At 45.7% G+C, this 19,911-nt stretch overlaps 1 protein-coding gene across 9 annotated transcripts in view; it reads left to right on the top strand.

Moving 5' to 3' along the window:
• Window positions 1-19,911, top strand: part of LOC115635673 (butyrophilin subfamily 1 member A1-like) — a 67,455-nt gene that overhangs the window by 14,031 nt on the left and 33,513 nt on the right. For 8 of the 9 annotated variants that reach the window (XM_030534771.1, XM_030534776.1, XM_030534777.1 and 5 more), the window contains exons 2-4: window positions 10,198-10,291; window positions 11,299-11,409; window positions 18,661-19,008. In XM_030534771.1, the coding sequence (XP_030390631.1) occupies window positions 11,310-11,409; window positions 18,661-19,008 (448 nt within the window). In that variant the 5' untranslated portion in view covers window positions 10,198-10,291; window positions 11,299-11,309. The remainder of the gene's footprint in view (window positions 1-10,197; window positions 10,292-11,298; window positions 11,410-18,660; window positions 19,009-19,911) is intronic. The other variant, XM_030534778.1, reaches the window with a different exon arrangement.

Here is a 19,911-nt window from a genome sequence, read left to right on the forward strand (position 1 = left end):
CAGTCTGGTCTGATCCATCTGCTCAGCAGTCACTGCTCCCCTCATAACAGCTCTCTGAAGCAGTCTCTCCAGCCTCTGTGTATAGGCTGAAATTTTCTCACCCCTTTGCTGCCGGGAATTAAGGAATTACGCTCCCAAAGGTATTATCAAGGGCCTCTAGGCAGTCCTTCATACTGACCCCAGGGTCAATGAGCTTCAGGGTGCAAATTATATCTAATGCTGGGCCACTAAGGCTCTCTATTAGACATCGCCCACTCCTGCAGCATTTCAGTGGTATGCTTTAACTAGAGTTCAAACTCCTCTTCCCCAGCAAATAACCTTAACTTACGACAAGAGTTTGACGTAGCATAGGCCAACACAATCTTTTCCAATATATGCCCCAGTGCTTTTGCCCAATCATAGGCTGCGTCTGCCGCCCCTGAGCTAGAGGCTGCAGGACTGGGGCCGAACAAACCTGACATATTAGCCATTATACAAACAGCAATTTCCTCAAAATATAAACACAATTATTTCCCAATACAGTGGAACACTCAACAGGTGCTTGCAAGAGGTACTGACCCAGGGATCCCGGACGAGCCCCCCCAAATGTAACCTTTCTGCCCCTCTGAATTGGCAGCAACAAGGGCCAGGTTCAGTATCCAGGGGTTCCGTTTCAATAACACTATGCATAATCGGCTCAAGCCCCCACCCAGTGACCTGGGACACTTACATACCACACCCCCCTGGGCACCTCTAGGGGGCAATACTTCCCCTCTCGCAAGCACAGAGTCTGAGTGTAGCAAAATCTTTTTTATAAAGGAAGGAAACAATGTGGCATCCCACTGGAGAAACACCACAAACAGGATTATAACACAAACCATAAACAAAAAAAAAACCCACCCCCAAGTATGTTTGGCAATGTCCTTTTCCCCTTAGGGTCTTAAATCCAATCACCCCAAAGTCCAACAACCCAAAAGTCTCTGGTCAGTCAAGAGTTTATCTGCAGAGTTTTACACCCCCCAGCCTGGGTCGAAAGGGGGGGGGGAGTCTACACAGGGTGTTAAGGGGCATCTTACATGGGCCAGGGCCAACTGCTCCACCTCTCCGTGGAGTTCTGCTACAGCCTTCACCATGACCCACTCCACCACACCAGCTGTCCCTGCAAACCACTTCACTCCACTCACTGTTCTATGGGCTGCTCCAACACACTGCAAACTGCTCTGCCAACCACTTAACAATAGGTCTTTAGGCTCCCCCACTAGTTAACACAGCACTCCATGATCTCAGGTCAGCTCTTAGCAGTAGAGCCCTAGTGCCCTATTAGCCCAACACATGAATTCAGCTCAGCACTCTCTAGAGGGACTCTTAATAGAATCAAAAATTAGTTCTACTCTTTAACATTGGAGAGAGAAGAATGTGCAATTGGTATTCCAGGCCCTCAAAAGGCACCCATACCCTCCATTGAGTAAACATACCAATCCCCAATCTTTCTCAATTCATGGGGCTTTGGAACCCATGTCCCATGTTTAGCAAGTACCACCCAACTGAGGTTGAGTCATTTCTGTCACAAAGCAGTCCCACAGCTCCCCATTCACACAATCAGGGCAACAAACTTTTTTTTTCTCCTGCCCCAATAACAAAGAAATTGGGGATCCCAGAGCTGTTAAAATAACCATCCCAGGCTGCTGTGTGGTTATGCTAAGTGGGGGAGGGCTAATGCAAATTCTTGAAATTCTTTCCACACTCTCTACAATTCACCACCAGATGTCAGGGTAGCGCTCATCCTGACTCTGCTTACATTTAAAACATTTTAAATCTTGTAAAGCATTAAGTCACCTTAAGGATTAAATGCTAAATACCATATTAAATAACACTAGTTTCCTGTGTCTGGCAAAAGTATTCTTAGTTTTGCAACTTTAACACAATACCAATTCATCTTAAACTTATAAAACACAGATTGTACACAGCAGGAGTGTTTTTTAGCAAATTTGACTAACTTATTCATATTTGAATGATTTCATTTAAATAACCTATTACCTGGATTACTTAAAGACATTTCTACCAAGTTTTACTGCTTGATTTCCTTTAGCAACTGCAGAGTTAACTTCTTTCCCTGTTGCTTGCCTGCTTTCCGGGCCCAATCCTTATTTTTTTTTTTTTTTTTTTTTTTAGTTGAACGGTTTCTTCCCATGGGCTTAGGCTTGTTTCATTACCAGTTTAGCAAGAAGGGTGGGCTTTTTGACTAGCCCCTATTCTTCCTGGTCATTTTTTAAAAACAATATTACTTACACAGGTCCCCCAAATTATTCCCCATCAGGCTTGCCACCTGGACAGAACACACAGCCAATTGCCTTTTTTTAGCTGTTAGTTACATGTTTTTTCCCTTATTCCCATCTTTTTTATTTCCCAATCCTGTGGAGAGAGGACTGCTAAACCCCTCTCCAGTTTCCAGACCTACTGCAGCTGAGAGAGAACACACCTTTAATCATGCAATTCTTAACACAGAATACCAACAATACTTAGCAAAGCAAACAAAACAACAAGGGCAAAACAAATAGATAGTGTGCGTTTTGCAGGGCTTTCCCCTTTCTTAATTTTCCATTAAACTGTGACAGATTTTTGTTACCAATCTATCCCTCACGTCAGGTCATCAGGCTGACACTACAGGATTGTTGGGGAAGATGAAGAAAACACACCATATAACTGATTTTTAAAGCTTTATTAATAAAATAATAAAACAGAGTGTTGGGAACGTTCCCACATCACTCAGGGGAAAAAATGTTAATGCCCCAAGCCACTTTCATACTTACGCATGTATCTGGAATACTGTGTGCAGTTCTGGTGTCCCATGTACAAGAAGGATGAATTCAAACTGGAACAGGTTCAGAGACGGGCTACAAGGATGATCCGAGGAATGGAAAAACTGCCTTATGAAAGGAGACTCAAAGAGCTTGGCTTGTTTAGCCTGGCCAAAAGAAGGCTGCGGGGGGATATGCTTGCTCTATATAAATATATCAGGGGGATTAACGTTAGGGAGGGAGAGGAATTATTTAAGTTTAGTACTAATGTAGGCACGAGGACGAATGGGTATAAACTGGACATTAGGAAGTTTAGACTTGAAATTAGACGAAGGTTTCTAACCATTAGGGGAGTGAAGTTCTGGAACAGCCTTCCGAGGGAAGTAGTCGGGGCAAAAGACTTTCCTGGCTTTAAGACAAAGCTTGATAAGTATATGGAGGGGATGTTATGATAGGATTGTTAATTTGGGCAATTGATCTTGGATTACCACCAGATAGGTCTGCTCAATGATCTGCGGGGAGATGTTGGATGACATGGGAACTGAGTTACTGCAGAGAATTCCTTCTTGGGCGCTGGCTGGTGAGTCTTGCCCACATGCTCAGGGTTTAGCTGATCGCCATATTTGGGGTCGGGAAGGAATTTTCCTCCAGGGCGGATTGGCAGGGGCCCTGGAGGTTTTTCGCCTTCCCCTGCAGCGTGGGGCACGGGACGCTTGCTGGTGGTTTCTCTGCAGCTTGAGGTCTTCAAACCAGTTTTGAAGATTTCAATAACTCGATCCTGGGATAGGGGTTGTTATAAAATTGGATGGGTGGGGTTCTGTGGCCTGCCTTGTGCAGGAGGTCAGACTAGATGATCAGATTGGTCCCTTCTGACCTATTAGTCTATGAGTCTATGTCCTGACTGACCATGTCTGTGTATAACACCTGTGTATAACGGGTAGTGATCAACAGCTCCATGTCTAGTTGGCAGCCAGTTTCAAGTGGAGTGCCCCAAGGGTCAGTCCTGGGGCCGGTTTTGTTCAATATCTTCATTAATGATCTAGAGGATGGCGTGGACTGCACTCTCAGCAAGTTTGCAGTTGACACTAAACTGGGAGGAGTGGTAGATACGCTGGAGGGTAGGGATAGGATACAGAGGGGCCTAGACAAGTTAGAGAACTGGGTCAAAAGAAACCTGATGAAGTTCAGCAAGGACAAGTGCAGAGTCCTGCACTTAGGACTGAAGAATCCCATTCACTGCTACAGACTAGGGACTGAATGGCTAGGAAGCAGTTCTGCAGAAAAGGACCTGAGGGTTACAGTGGACGAAAAGCTGGATGTGAGTCAACAGTGTGCCCTTGTTGCCAAGAAGGCTAACGGCATTTTGGGCTGTATAAGTAGGGGCATTGCCAGTAGATCGAGGGATGTGATCATTCCCCTCTATTTGACATTGGCCGGGCCTCATCTGAAGTACTGTATCCAGTTTTGGGCCCCACACTACAAGAAGGATGTGGAAAACTTGGAAAGAGTCCAGCAGAGGGCAACAAAAATGATTAGGGGGCTGGAGCACATGACTTATGAGGAGAGGCTGAGGGAACTGGGATTGTTTAGTCTGCAGAAGAGAAGAATGAAGGGAGATTTGATAGCTGCTTTCAACTACCTGAAAGGGGGTTCCAAAGAGGATGGATCTAGACTGTTCTAGTGGTACCCGATGACAGAACAAGGAGTAATGGTCTCAAGTTGCAGTGGAGGAGATTTAGGTTGGATATTAGGAAAAACTTTTTCAGTAGGAAGGTGGTGAAGCACTGGAATGGGTTACCTAGGGAGGTGGTGGAATCTCCTTCCTTAGAGGTTTTTAAGGTCAGACTTGACAAAGCCCTGGCTGGGATGATTTAGTTGGGGATTGGTCCTGCTTTGAGCAGGAGATTGGACTAGATGACCTCCTGAGGTCCCTTCCAACCCTGATATTCTATGATTCAGAGAAGGTGCTGTGCAATCTCCAACTCACTTCCGCTTTTGGGAGGGCTGTTCTTTTACGCCCTGGGGTCTCCTGGGGCATCTCTTTCAGAGACCCTTAGCTCAGTATTTTAGTCCAGGCTGGCTGACTGTGGCTTCTTCAGGATCACCAAACCACATTCGCTCCAAGGTCACAAAGCAAGACTGTTGGGTTTTCTTTGTACTTGGCATGGTCTGTGTTGATTCTTGAGCAGCTCTTTTTTTGTTTTTGGGCCAAGCTGAATTTTTAAATTAACCTCCTTTTTATTTTTTTGTTTGCTTTTAGCTTTACCTTACTTGGGGATATAAAGAAGTCGAGGGAGTTAATAAAATGGTTTGGGTAGGGAGACATCCGAATGCTATAGACAAATTGTTCCCACTGCGTGTTAGAGGCTTTTGGTGATGTAAGGGTTCCTCTGAGGTATGTGAGTTCATTTAAATCAAAGGTACAGTCTAGTGAGAATTGTTTAAATGGATTATCATGCATGCAAAAATTCCAATTCTTAAATATTTGCAGGTTTTGGGACCATAATGTACATACATGTAATATGCTGGGCTTCCCTTAGGGGTTGAGAGGGAATGCTTAGACTGTCCCTCACCCATTTCCAATCACACAGGGAGGGCATCCTGTCCACTAGCGGCTCATAAACAAAGGGTCTCGCCCCACAGGATACTCACACAGGAAAGACGAATGAGGATGGCCACAACCTTCCTACACCTCCCTTTAGCAAAGAATCATAGAATATCAGGGTTGGAAGGGACCTCAGGAGGTCATCCAGTCCAACCCCCTGCTCAAAGCAGGACCAATTCTCAACTAAATCATCCCAGCCAGGGCTTTGTCAAGTCTGTATCCTATTCATACCCTTCGGCGTATCTACCACTCCTCCCAGTTTAGTGTCATCTGCAAACTTGCTGAGAGTGCAGTCCATGCCATCCTCCAGATCATTAATGAAGATATTGAATAAAACCGGCCCCCCAGCCCCACTTGATGCCCCCCCTGAGTGTACCCTGGGCCCCCTTTGCTGCCCCCATGCACCTCCCTGGATCCCAGAGCAAAGCGTTTGTCTCTCCCTGTCCCCTGCAGCTCCATGCTGCCTGCCTGCATTAACTGCCGCCACAGGGTCCTAGTGCCGCCATCCACTATTGCCAGGGCAGGCTGCCCTTCCCCCTTGGACCCTTTCATTTTTCCAGTGGGACCCTCCACCAGTACAGCCATCTCCCTGCCCACAGTCACTGCTCTTGCCCCACGCTGGGCAAGGGGCAGTCCCAGTGAGGCTACAGTGAGGGGTAGGGGAGGAGGCACACATGTGATGGCAGCCCCCCCCCCCGGCATGGCACTCACTACAGGGGAGGTGAGGGGGATTCCTAGACCTGAGAGGGACCCTAGGAGCACGTGCAATGACAGTGGGGGGTGAGTGCACTGCCGGGGGGGGGGGGGGGAGAAGGGAGTCCCTATCCCAGAACTTGCTGCTGCCAGCAGGGAGAGGGCTGGGGGGAGTCCTCTCTGGCTCCAACCCCAAGGCAGCCTGCCTGCACCCCAAATTCAAACCCCAGCCCTGCCCCACCCCAGAACCCACCTCCCCCAGCCAGAGCCCTCATTCCCCTGCACCCCAACCCTGTCCTAGCCCTGAGCCTCTCCAACACCCCAAACCCCTCATCCCCATGCACCCTAACCCTCTGCCTCAGCCCCGAGTCCCCTCCCACACCCCAAACCCCTCATCCCCAGCCACTCCCCAAATCCACTCCAGCCTCACCCCACAGCCCTCACCCCTGCACCCCCTCCCTTCCCACCCCCTCTTATCCCCAAACTCCCTCCCAGAACCTGCTCCCCCTCCCTCCACACTCCCTCCCATCCCTAAACTTCTTCCCAGAGCCTGCACCCTACACACCTCCTGCACCCCAGTTCCCTGCCCCAGCCCAGGGCCTGCACCCCAGACCTCCTCCTCCACCCAAACTTCCTCCCAGAGCCTTGGACAGGTGGGGGGTGGAGTTTGGGGAGGCAGAGTTTGGGCAGGGGCAGAGTTTTGGCACCACCAAAATTTCAACAAACCTGCCATCCCTGCCGGCAAGAGCTGGTGCACAATACTGGGGTGGACCAGCTTCCTGAGGCAGCAATTTAAAGGGTGGAGCCCAGGGCCCTTTAAATTGCCGCCAGAGCCCTGGGGTAGCAGCTGCGGGGCTTAGGTGGTGATTTAATGAGCCCAGGGCTCCTGCCGCCGCTACCGCCCCAGGCCCTTTAAATTGCCGTTGGAGCCCCACTGCCGCTACCCCAGGGCTCCGGGGACAATTTAAAGGGCCTGGGCCCTTTAAATAGCCCCCGGAGCCTGCTGGAGCCCTGAGGTAGCAGCGGCAGGGCTCTGGTGGCTATTGAAAGGGTTCAGGGCTCCCGCTGCCTCTACCACCCCAGGCCCTTTAAAATAGCCACTGGAGCCATCCCGCCACTACCCCAGGGCTCCACCAGCAGGGCTCCAGAGATGATTTAAAGGGCTCTAAAGGTTAGCAGCAGCTGGAGCCCCAGACCCTGCTGCTGGAGCCCTGGGGCTCCATCGGCAATTTAAAGGGCCATGGGCTCTAGCTGCTGCTACTGCAGTGCAGCCCCAGGCCCTTTAAATCGCCCCCTTTAAATCACCCCCGAACCCCAGGGCTCCCAGCCACCTCTGCAGCTGAGAGCTCAGAGGGTGGTTTAAAAGGCTTGGGGCTCCCAGCTGCTGGTACCACAGCCCTAGCCCCGAGCCCTTTAAATCCTGATTTAAAGGGCCTGGGGATTTAAAGGCTCTGCCTCTTCCGGTGGAGGCCATGCCCCTCCTCAGGTTTCCAGAGTACTGGCAAGTCCTTTAAGTTACTTTCCCCCGTGAACCTGAGGGTGTCACCACAACTCCTTTGCTGGGACTGAACACACCTGTGTTCTTTTCTGAGGGGGTTACCACAACCCCCCAGCAGCAGTGCATATCAAATGCATTTCCCTTATGCATTAACCTTGTTGGGGGCACCCAAACTATAGTCTTCAGTACTGCATACAATTACCTTATTGAGGGTGGCAGACTAAGTCCTCAATACCACTTCAAGCTAACCTTATTGGGGGTGGCAAAACAGTTCCCCAGTACCGCTCTGCATCTGATCTTGCTGCACAGTTAATAAGTTTGGATGGTGTAAGCCCAACAGGGACAAATGGCCCAACGGACAGTCCTCCTCTGATTTCAAAAGGTCTTTTATCTCTATTATGGTGCCATGGGGTTCGATGGGGAACGATTCACAGCAGCTGCTTGTCTCAGTAGGAGCTGCCATCCTGAATAAGCCCCCAAATTGTTGGAGAAAAACAGAGTTTTCACTCTCTTTTCGGGTGCAGCAAAGTCAGGTACTTTATTATTTTTAGCAATTATGTGGAGGGAGAGAGCTAAACAGGTCCTTTCTGGGCAAATAATTACAGCAAGCGTTTATACTTTTTGTTACAAACAATGTGCAACAGCTGCATTTATACATAGATTATTTTGATTTTTACCACTTTAAGCTATAGTTTACATACCACACTTATTTAACTTAAGGTTGCAACACCTTCTTACACAGTTGTTTCACTTGCCTTACACAATCCTTGCTTTTACAAATTTTGCATTATTAGGGTTACAGCTTAGTCACCTCTATGAGCAATTGTCAGGCTGTTTCCATTGAAATTCCCTTCAAATCCCTGTCAGTTCTTTCTCTAGTTTCACAGGGGGGATGTGAATTGGACGTCTCCCATACCGATGATATATGCCCTAACTATGGGGCTAAACACTGTGAAGGAAATGAGCTGCCCCCTCCCCCATAACTGCTTTGTGTGAAGCTAGGCAGCCTCTCAGCATGCCTCCCAGATCAGGTCTATCCCCAAGTTGTGGACTGTTTTGGAAGTTAGCCAGGAGATAGGCATCTGGAAACCTCAAGAGAGGCAGCAGTGCACATGAATGGAGACAGAAACTTAGGCACCTGCGGAATTTGTGCTGCAAAAACTTAGGTGCTGAACAGCCAAGTGAGTTAAGACACCTACAGGGTAGGCAGCATCCAAGCAGCGGTTTCATGGGTCACAGCACTGCCTAAAAATGGGATTCAGGTACCCAAGTAACTTTGTGAATATCACCCTGTGTCCTTATCCTCAGATGCCAACAAATATCATTCTCCCCTTTCTAATAGAGGCAGTTACTGAGGACCTGAGATATTACCAGAGGTCAGTTCTAGCAGAGTTAGGAAGAGAACACAGGTGTCTCCTGGGGCAGACCCAAGTCACTCCCACTTAGCCACACTACCTTTTGCAATGAGTGTGCTAAATCTGTGGTTAGGACTTACTTCTGCCCAACCATGTGAAAGAGGCAAGAGGCTGCAGGAAGAGCCAAACATTGGGCAAGTCTTGTAAACCAGAATGTCACAGGGTTAGAGTAATGGGGGGAGGTTTGGTGCTGTGCCAGTGATGGGGGATGTGGGGCAGCCCCTGAACCTCTGCTGTTGAGGGTAGGGGGGAGCAGAGGGGCTAGACAGCCATAAGGAAATGGGGTTTGTGTTTGTTTTTCATGCTATAAAGCAGCAAAAAAGGATGTTTTTAAAACTCTGGTGTACCCTCTTTTCCAGGTTGTTATAATTCAGCAACCACTTGTAAACTATTTCTACCAAATTTCATGTGAATTGGACCTCAGCCCCAGACCTAATGTTCCAGTTTTGAGGCTGATAGGATCTTCCTGTAGTTTATAGATGTAGGGTCAGAAACCAGGGTTATAAAGGAAACGATTATAATGATTATAGTCTTAACTATGGAGTGACTACCATCACTCCATCCTACTGGAGTGGAGCAGCCTCTTCCACAGTGGGAATGACTCTGCTCAGATGAGGATGTGCATGATGCTAAACCTGCTGGGTTTAAGAGAATAAGCACATTCTTGTGTGCAGATTTCCATAAGGCTCTTTAATTTCGTCTCACCATCTAAATGGCACATGTTCAGGGTTTAACTGATCACCATATTTGGGGTCAGGAAGGAATTTTCCTCCAGGGCAGATTGGCAGAGGCCCTGGAGGTTTTTCGCCTTCCTTTGCAGCGTGGGGCACAGGTCACTTGCGGGAGGATTCTCTGCAGCTTGAGGTCTTCAAATTACAATTTGAGGACTTCAATAACTCAGACATAGGTTAGGGGTTTGTTATTGAAGTGGATGGGTGAGATTCTGTGGCCTGCATTGTGCAGGAGGTCAGACTAGATTATCATAATGGTCCCTTCTGACCTTAAGTTTATGAGTCTATAATGGTGGCTTTCTGCTCTACAATTTCACTTGCATCTTTAACCTTGCTACATGCAGGAGAAAAGAGTAAATTCTGCTGCTGTTTAAAAAGCATTATCATAAAATTGCACAAGGACAGACGATACTGAACTCATTCTCTTTTCCTAAATAATTTTTGCTTTATGCCATAACTTGAATTCTTTCATTGTAAGGCACCTCCTGGACTGCGGGTCCATTTCACTGACTGTACAGAAGCTGGAAATGTCCCAGCTGTAACTCCCGAGAAGTTTCTCCTGGGCTCATGAGGTAGGTGGTAGGAAGTTCTCATCCTTTAATTTGTTTTTAAAATGCTAATTTTTCTACTTGAAAGAGTGCATTTAGATGATCTGTATTTATCCAAATGACACAGACCCAGAAATTGCAATGCCCTTTCTCACTGTGAGGGTTCACACCCCTCATTGCAGGACAACAAGACCTAGTGGCCAGAGTCCATAGAATTGCCTCTAACAGCACCGTAGGACCTTGCCACGGGCTCAGCAGGGGGGTCCTACCAAAACACGCTGAGGCTTACCAGGGGCCAGGTACCAGTCCATCACTCCCCCCAGGTTGCTTCCTACTGAGTCGAGCATTGGGGTCTCCCACAGGTCTCCAGGTTCTCCAGCTCCATTGCCTCCTCAGTTTTCTCCTGCAGCAGGGCTTCATGTTGGCCAGGGGAAGCTTCAGGCCTCAGAAAGTTCAGGGGCAGTGGCTGGTCCTTCCCCTACAGCCACCAGTCCAGACTGAGCTGAATTCCCTCTTTTTATACTCCCAGAACACTTGGAGCATGCCCAGTATGACCGGGGCGGGACTTCCTCCATCAGAGCTACTGGTCTGATGCTGCTGGGGCTAGTGTGGGATGGGGCTGCCCCATCACACTCACACTGCAGTATAAAAATAGACACAAAATATGTTAAGGGTTTTTTTTCCCCTTCTTGGTGACTTTCTCTTTGTAATTTTACAATCAGACTGTTACTCTTCAAAAGTGATTTTTGTGATAATATTTTTCAGTAAATTTTGCAAATGCTACTATTAAGGTTTTTTTGCCCAGAATATTGGACTGTAATTTGAGATGGTGAACAGGGAAGCCCAAGTTTTGCTTTGCCTTGTAACATGTCTTATGACAAAAACAGTAGCAAACATGCACATTTTGATGCAATTATGAACTAGCACATGTCCTAGGATTCATATTGTGCTCAATGAATTTTGCCCAAATTACAGCACGTTGGCTCACTTGGAATTTGTTTTTTCTTTTCCTTTCTGATGTCTGGATCAAGTTACAATCAAGATGAGGATTTCCTTCCACTCTCACTGCGCAATGGGCAACCTCTGTCTGTGCAGTTACATCATTTTCTTTTTTATGCTCCATGTTCCTACACTGGAATCAGGTAGGAAGCCTCTTGTCACAGAGTGTATTCTACTGTTTCTCAACAGTTTTAATACCATTGATCTTTTGTTATTTTTAAACAATTCATAATAAGAGCATTTTATGTAAATTTGAGAAATAAAATCCTTTTTTTGGAGGGGAGGCAGGGGAAAGATACTGATTTTTCTCCCTTTTTACTCCCCTTTGTCTCACTGTAACCTGTACTCAGTGGACTTTTACATCATGTTTCACCTTAAACTTTCTTCCTGCCTCATCTTAAACTTCTGCAACTTTGCCTATCACTATTCAATATTTTCATTAATGGCTTGGATAACTGACTGGAGAGTATGCTGATAAAATTTGCAGATGACACCAAGCTGGGAGAGGTTGCTAGCACTTTGGAAGACAGGATTAGAATTCCAAATGACCTGCACAAATTGGAGAATTGGTCCAAAATCAACAGAATGTAATTCAATAAAGACAAGTGCAAAGCACTTCACTAAGGAAGGAAAAATCAAGTGCACAACTACAAAATGGTGAATAAATGACTAGGTGGTAATGCTAGTAAAGGATTGGGGGCTGAAAAGGATCTGGGCTTATGGTGGATCATCGATTGAATATGAGTAAGGCTATGAATCAGCCATGGAGGTAATAGCTTCCATGATTTTACAAGACCTCCATGACTTCCTGAAAATTATGATTCAGCTCAGGTAGAGCTAAGCCTTCAGCCCTGGAAAGTGGACCTCAGGCTCCAGCCCAACATGGTGGGGCTTGGGCTTCCATGATTTATTGTTTATTGCTCATGTCCTGCCCATGACTTTTATTAAAAATACCTATATCAAAATCTTAGTCTTAAGTATGAGTCAACAATGTGATGGAAATGCAAAAAAAGGCTAATATCAGTCTTGGGTGTATCAGCAGGAGTGTTGCATGTAAGACACAAGATGTAATTGTCCTGCTCTGCTTGGCACTGGTGAGGGCTCGGCCTGAGTACTGTGTCCAGTTCTGGGTGCCACATTGGAAAAAGTCCAGAGGAGAGCAACAAAAATGATGCATGGTTTAGAAACCCTTACCTGTGAGGAAAGGTTAAAAAAACTGGGCATTTTTCATCATGAAAAAGAAGACTGAGGGAGACGTGATAGTCTACAAATATGTTAAGTTCTGTTATAAAAGGACTGTGATAAATTTTTCTCGATATCCAAAGTAGGTGTGACATACCAGGGTACCATCCAGACCAATGACTAGCAGTGTGACCCCTGCCCTGTAACCTGGGGTGCCTTTACAATGCTTTGCTGCTGTAGCCTCCAACCTGGACTGCTCACAAACAGCCTCCAGCATGTAGGTCACTCCCAGCTAAGTCTGAGTGTGCAGACTTAAAGGTTGGCCCCTTACCAGCCTTAAAGATTGCCACAAGGTGACCCCAACACACTCCCAGTCCCAGATTTTCCTTCAGAAATGTATGTCCTAAAATATTGTTTGTTATTCATTAAAGAGAATAATATACACACAACTTGTTTCTCCACATAGAATTACCCAGACACTTCAACTCAATCACACTAGGTTAGATAACACAAGAAAAGAAGTTTATTAACTACAAAGAGATAGCTCTTAATTGAGTATAATTACTGAGGCATAAAGGTCAGAAATGGTTGCAAGAAAAATAAAGAGAAAGCACTTAGCAGTGCCTAATTTATCAAACTACATTAGATTCAAAGCTAAGTTTTTTCATCATATGCTTTCGGCAGTCTTAACGACCAAACTTTTCAGGTCAGGACCCATTCCCTAGAGTCTACGGGCTGCTTCCTTTGCCTTTTCAGATGTAGAGAATGTCATGGGCAGGGAGAGAGATAGGGGTCTCTTGGGGTGTCTGCCCTCCCCCACTTTGAGATGTATTTCCAGCTAGGAGCAAAGCAACAGGCAGTCTAATGAAGAAAGGAAACTCCACAATGTTTCTTTGCTAAGATGTAGATTTTTGTCCTGCCCCCTTTCCTGTCAAAGAATGGTCACTTCGCAGGTAATGGTCCATCAGCCTTGTTTTCTCCTGACTGAGGCATCAGCTTTCTCTTTGTCTCTGAGGAACTGGCTTAGTCACTCCCCAGACTTACCTGGAAGTTCTGATTTCAGCTTATGTGTATAACATCACATGTAATGCTCCCAAATGTATTTTGCCATGATATTGATCAGCAAATTATGAGTCTTTAAACGATACCTCACAAGGCATACCCTGCTCCAAGATTATTACAATAGTGTGCAGGGTTTAAATACAGAGATGTATTCCGTTAGAGCAGGACAAGAAGTAATAGTCTCAATCTTCAGCAATGGTGATTTAGGTTATGTATTAGGAAAAACATCCCAGCCAGGGCTTTGTCAAGCCTGACCTTAAAAACCTCTAAGGAAGGAGATTCCACCTCCCTCCGCCCCCAGGTAACATATTTCAGTGCTTCACCATTCTCTGAGTGAAAAAGTTTTTCCTAATATCCAACCTAAACCTCCCCTAAAGTTTTCTTCCCCAAAGTGATTTTGACCGAAATAGACTGGTTTATCCATTCTGTCACTTCTAATTTCTTTACAATCTCATCATTAATATTGATGAAACTCACCCACCTTTGCCTTTTTTTCTGTCTTTCCTGAACAGCACCTGCACTCTAGTCATGACTACTGTTCCATCATGTTTCTGTTATCCCTATAATATCTGGTTTCACTTACTGCACTGGTAGTTCTAGTTCCTCTGTTTCGTTACACAGGCTTCTTGCATTGGTGTACAAACATCTTAACTGTTGCTGCTTGGCTTCACTCAGATTCTTCACCTGATTGAGTACAGTTATTTTACTTACAGTATTGCCTACCTGACTATTAGCTTCCTTGGTATTGGCACTATCTTTCCTCCTTCTGTACATTCTCCTACCTACTGCTCTTCCTTTCTCAATTGGTGTATTCTCTCTTGATTTTCTTCCTGGTCAATATTAGGATAACGTGTGGGGATTACTTTAGCATCTCCCAGCTGTCTACCTCCAAGTTCCTAGTTTAAAACTCTGTTAATTAGTTGTGCCATCTTCCATCCCAGAAATCTATTTTCCTCCCTACTCAGGTGGAGTCCATCCCATGAGAACAGTCCTCTGTCTATGAATGTCTCTCAGTCATGAAATATCACAAAGCCCTTCTTATGGCACCACTGCCTGAGGCATCTGTTGATCATCATAATCTTGTCTTGCCTTCCCTCTTCTCCTCTAGGGACAGGTAGAATCTCACTGAAGATCATCTGAGCCTCTATTTCTTTAAGCATCTTCCTTAGCTTGGCATAGTCTCCTTTGATGCGTTCCAGTGAGAATCCAGCTGTGTCATTTGTTCCCATATGAAGGACAATCAGTGAATTCTTTCCTGCTCCCATTAGAATCCTCTTCAGCCTGAGATCCACATACTCTATTTTAGCTCCTGGCAGACAGCATACCCTTCTGTTCTCTGGATCAGCTTTGGTGATAGACTGTTAAATGGATCTTTAATGGCTCACAGATGGGCAGATTGTTACCAGCACCAGTAGAAATTCAGAAAACAATATGCTTAATGCATAGTAATTTATTTGAGAAAGAATCACACAAGCAGTAAAGCAGTTACATAATGCACATCTCCTTAATAAGCTTCAATTCCCCAAGCATAAACCCTCAGTAACTATGTTGGCCTTACACAGTATCTTGATTAGCAAACAAAGCAGGTATAGCTACTGATTCTAGATGGAGACTTCTTTTCTTCTGTTCTTTCCCCTGTCAGGTACTTGGTCTGTCAAATGTGCCCTGGAAGCAGGGTCTTGGTTACTCCGAGGTCCTCTGGTTCAAAAGTCCCACAAAAGTCCCTTAAAGCAGCATCTTGGTTACCATGTGGCCTTCTGTCTCACAGCATCATGAACCTCTTCAGAAGTTAATTGAGGAACTTACTTAACTAATTTACTTTGCTTAGCATTTATAACTTGTTCTCAAAGGAGTCACATGTCCCAGAAATATGCTCTGTGGTTTTCTCTAATTAATATTTTAGAAGGGACTGCAAAATAGGCACAGGCCAATCAATTTCTACCCTCTCATCAATCATTCATTTAAGCTTTTAGCATGATGCCATCCAAAAAAGGGTCATTTTGACCCTGGGTCAGCCTGTACCAAACCCACTGATTGCATGATTTTATGTCTTCTTTACTTTGGTGAGCTGGTTTCCCCGGCTGATATATTCCGAAGTTTGATGTTGAAACATAAATGAAGCTAGAATTTTTATTAACTATCTAAGTACAATTTCAGCACTTCCAGTACATTTTCCACACCATCTATATAATGCTACGTGAATGCTGCTCCCAGAATCCTCTAGCAAATTGAGATATACCAAGCCATACCAAACTCATGCTTGCAATATTTATTTATATCAGTCACAGAATTTCATAATAATTCAGCACCGTCTCAACTCAGGCCTGTCTGTTCTTCTTAGTAGGGAGTCCCCAATCACATAGACCTGCCTTTTCCTGGTGTTGGTGTGATTTTGCAGCCTTCATCCTGTTCCTTCTGGCTGCAATTCCTCTTGTCTTTTGTTCTCCCTTGCAATCTTAGCACTTCTTAGGAATGTGTATTTTTGCAATATTGAAGGACATAAATCCACACCGTGTAGAGGTCAAGCATAGGAATTTATTACACACAGCACTGGCGGAGTGTCACCTGGCTTATTAGGCTCAGGGACACTGTCAATTAATTGATTATGTAACCCTTCTGCCCCTCTGAGTTGGCAGCAACAAGGGCCGGGTTCAGTATCCAGGGGTTCCGTTTCAATAACACAATGCAAAACCAGCTCGAGCCCCCACCCAGTGACCTTGGAAAATCTTACACACACCGCTGGGTGCCTCGAAGAGGCAATACTTCCCCTCTCGCAAGCGCAGAGTCTCGGTGTAGCAGAAAAGATTTAATTACATGAGATAAACAACAAGCATTAAATTGGGAAAACACCTCAACTAGAGTTCATAGACCAAACTATGAGCAAAGAGCCACCCCAGGAAACTGGGCCGTGTCCTTTTCCCTGGGCTCTTGAGTCCAGCAACCTCCCAAATCACCCACAGTCCCCAAAGTCCACAATCCAAAAGTCTCTGTCCTGGGTCAGTGCAGCCCCATAGTTCGACAGTCTATCTGCAAAGGTTCCCACCACCACCCCCAGCCAGCCTGGGTAGAAAGGGGCACCTTACGTGGTTCAGGGCCAACTGCCCTGCCTCTCCATGGGGTTCTGCTTCCGCCTTCTCCACGAACTGCTCCGCTCTTTCAGCTACTCCACTCTGCTCCTCCAGCCGTCCTCACAAACTGCTCCACTCCGCTCCACCAGCCGCTCTGCTCCACCAGTGTCCCATGATCCGCTCCAGCTGTCCCCACAAACTGCTCGGCTCTGCTCGCTCCATGGGCCGCTCCATCCATCCGCTCTGCCAGCTGCTCTGCTCCACCAGCCGTCCCCACAAACTGCTCCACGCCACTCTGCCAGGTGCTCTGTTCCGCAGTATAGCTTCAGACTCCCCCATTAGTTAGCACAGTACTCGGTGCTCTCAGTTTAGTAATTCCAGCTCTTTAGTGATGTCAACTCGTAGTAGGGGAACCCCAGTGCTAGTGCACCATTAGACCAAAGTGAGTTCAGCTCAGTAACCTGCGTCTAGATTCTTAAGGGAATAAAAAAAATCAACTCTGATATTCCACAGTGGAGAGAGGAGTGGGTGGAACTGGTGCTTCTAGCTCACACAAGGCACCTACACCACCAGGCACAGATATCTGTCCCCAGCTTCTCTCAATTCATTGGGTTTTGGAACCCATGTCCCTTGTCTAGCAAGTGTCACTTAATTTATATTGAGAAATATCTGTCATAAAGCAATCTCGTAGTTCCTCATTCACATAATTGAGTGACAACACTTTATTCCTCTTGCCCCAGTAAGAAAGAAATTGGGGATCCCAGAGCTGTCAAAATAACCATCCCAGGCTGCCATGGGCTATGCTAGATGGGGTGGGTGTGCCAATGCAAATACCTAAAATTCCTTTCCACACTCCCCATAATTCACCACCAGATGTCAGGGTAGGGCTCATCCTGACTCTGCTTACAATTACAATAGACTATATAGATTTTTCATGGGTGGGGAAAGTGATGGGGTAGGCAGTTCCACACCCCGGGATAGGTTCTGCAGCAAAACAAGATAGCACATTAGCCAATGGTTAAAAGGTTACATAATGTCTCTGCCCATGGTCTCAAGTTAGCAAGTTAACATTTAATTAATACTTTGATAAAATGTTATTAGTATAAAATATATATGTTGAATTCTGATTTGGGGTCCATAGGGATGGAGCAACTCCTTTGATTGTCCAACAGGTACATTCCTAGGGGTTAAAGCGAAGAAACAGTGAAAGTATATGGCAATAAAGATTGTCACCTTTATGTCTTAAGGCAGGGCATTGGTCCCTGGGAAGGGAGGTGGAAGGATGCAGTATCTTATACTAACATGTGCCAACTTTTCATAAACTCAAGGTTGGATCTGTGGGAAGAACGTTCCCTACAGAAGAGACTGACACAATAGGAACAAGGATCCTTTGTTCAATTTGCAACTCTGAATAAGACACAATTATTTAGTTCTTAGCTCCAACACCTGGCAATTTGCTGACCAGGCCTATTTTAACAAAAACAAGATTATCTATTTACCCTAGCTTTCTCTTAGCTAATTACTATTTGCTAAGCCTCTGGTCTCTTGACCAAACTCTGGACTTTGGGTCTGAGAAAGAGCTGACACAATCCATATACCAGGTTGTTATGTAAAATGCACATGGATTTTAACCCTTCAAATATTAGCCCTGTTCTCACCAGATTCTGTGAGCAGGTCCTGCTTCATACCAGGCCTCTGATACAAGGGCTTATGTCTCAGGCTCTCTTCCTACTACAGGTTCTTGTCTAGCAAACAGTTTTCCACAGGTTAATTGTTCTGGTTGCAGGCATTAGCCAGCTCACAAAATTTAGAGACAGAGCTCACCCATTTTTTAATCCTCTCTGGATTAGTCTTGACTAAGAAAAGTGTCTGAGTTTAGTGCAGGGTCAGCTAACACATGCTAGCTAAGCCTGTCCTAACTTGACCCCTTTTCCAGTGCACATACAGTGAGACCCCGTTAGCTCAGTTTTAGCTGGTCAAGTTGCAGTTGAGGCGGTTGTGAGAGATTAGCATGCATTACTTATGAAAGCAATCCAGCTCCCCTCTGGTCTAACTTCCAGTGTGTCTTGGTTCCTTTAACAGTGAATTTCAAGGTGATTGGACCAGATCATCCCATCACAGTCTCTGCAGGGGAAGATGCCCTGTTACCTTGTCACCTCTCCCCCAGCATGAATGCTCAGGAGATGGAAGTGCGCTGGTTCCAATCCAATACCTCTGAACTTGTCCATCTGTATCAGCAAGGAAAAGATCAGACTGAGCTGCAATTATCAAAATATCGGGACAGAACAGAGCTGCTGAAGGACGGTATCATGGATGGAAGAGTTGCCCTGCATATACGCAACATCACCCCCTCTGACCAAGGACAGTTTATCTGTTTCTTCCGATCACCCAGCTTTTATGGGGAAGCCACTCTGGAACTGAAGGTGACAGGTCAGTAACTTGGCTGCTAATTTGAGTTCCCAGAAGAAGAAGAATTTATTTTGAGGTGTAACTTAATGTGTCTCATTTTCATGCCAGTGTCCAGAATTCCCTTCTATCTGTCTAGCAGAGAAAGGTGTAATACACACTAATGGCTGGAAGTTGAAGCTAGAGAAATTCAGACTGGAAATAAGGCATAATTTTTTAATAGTGAGAGTAATTAACCACTGGAACAATTTACCAAGAGTTGTGGTGGATTCTCCATCCTTTTAAAAATCAAGATTGGCTGTTTTTCTAAAAAACCTGCTCTCAGAATCATTTTGGGGGCAGTTCTCTGTTCTGTGTTATGCAGGAGGTCAGACCAGATGATCACAGTGCTCCCTTCTGGCCTTGGAATCTATGAATCTGTGAATGAACCTATGAAAGCTTTTTTAAAGACTAGTAAAATATATACAATCATTTATATATATAAAAAAAAACTGTCAGGGACAGTACTTGGTCCTGCTAGTGAAGGCAATGGACTGCACTCGATGACCTTTCAAGGTCCCTTCCAGTTCTATAAGATAGGCATATCTCCATATAGATAAAAAGGTGAATAAAAATACTTTAAAATCAGCTCTTGTTTCTTTCTGCACAACTTCTAAGGGCATATGTAGGAGTAGGATGGCTGATACTCACCGCTTATCCAGGTGCAGTGCATCACAAGAGGAGCGAGGCTCAGTGGTATCAACCATCAGCAAGGCTATGTTTTAGTCACAGATATTTTTATTAAAAGTCACGGACAAGTCACAGGCAATAAACAAAAATTCACGGGCCCCTGACTTGTCGGTGACTTTTACTAAAAATAGCTCTGAAACTGGCAGGGGACTCGGGAGCACCGCAGGTGTTGGGAGGGAGGATGTAGTCCGGAGAAGT

Source organism: Gopherus evgoodei, chromosome 15 (assembly GCF_007399415.2).
Source record: "Gopherus evgoodei ecotype Sinaloan lineage chromosome 15, rGopEvg1_v1.p, whole genome shotgun sequence".
NCBI classification, from domain to species: Eukaryota; Metazoa; Chordata; order Testudines; family Testudinidae; genus Gopherus; species Gopherus evgoodei.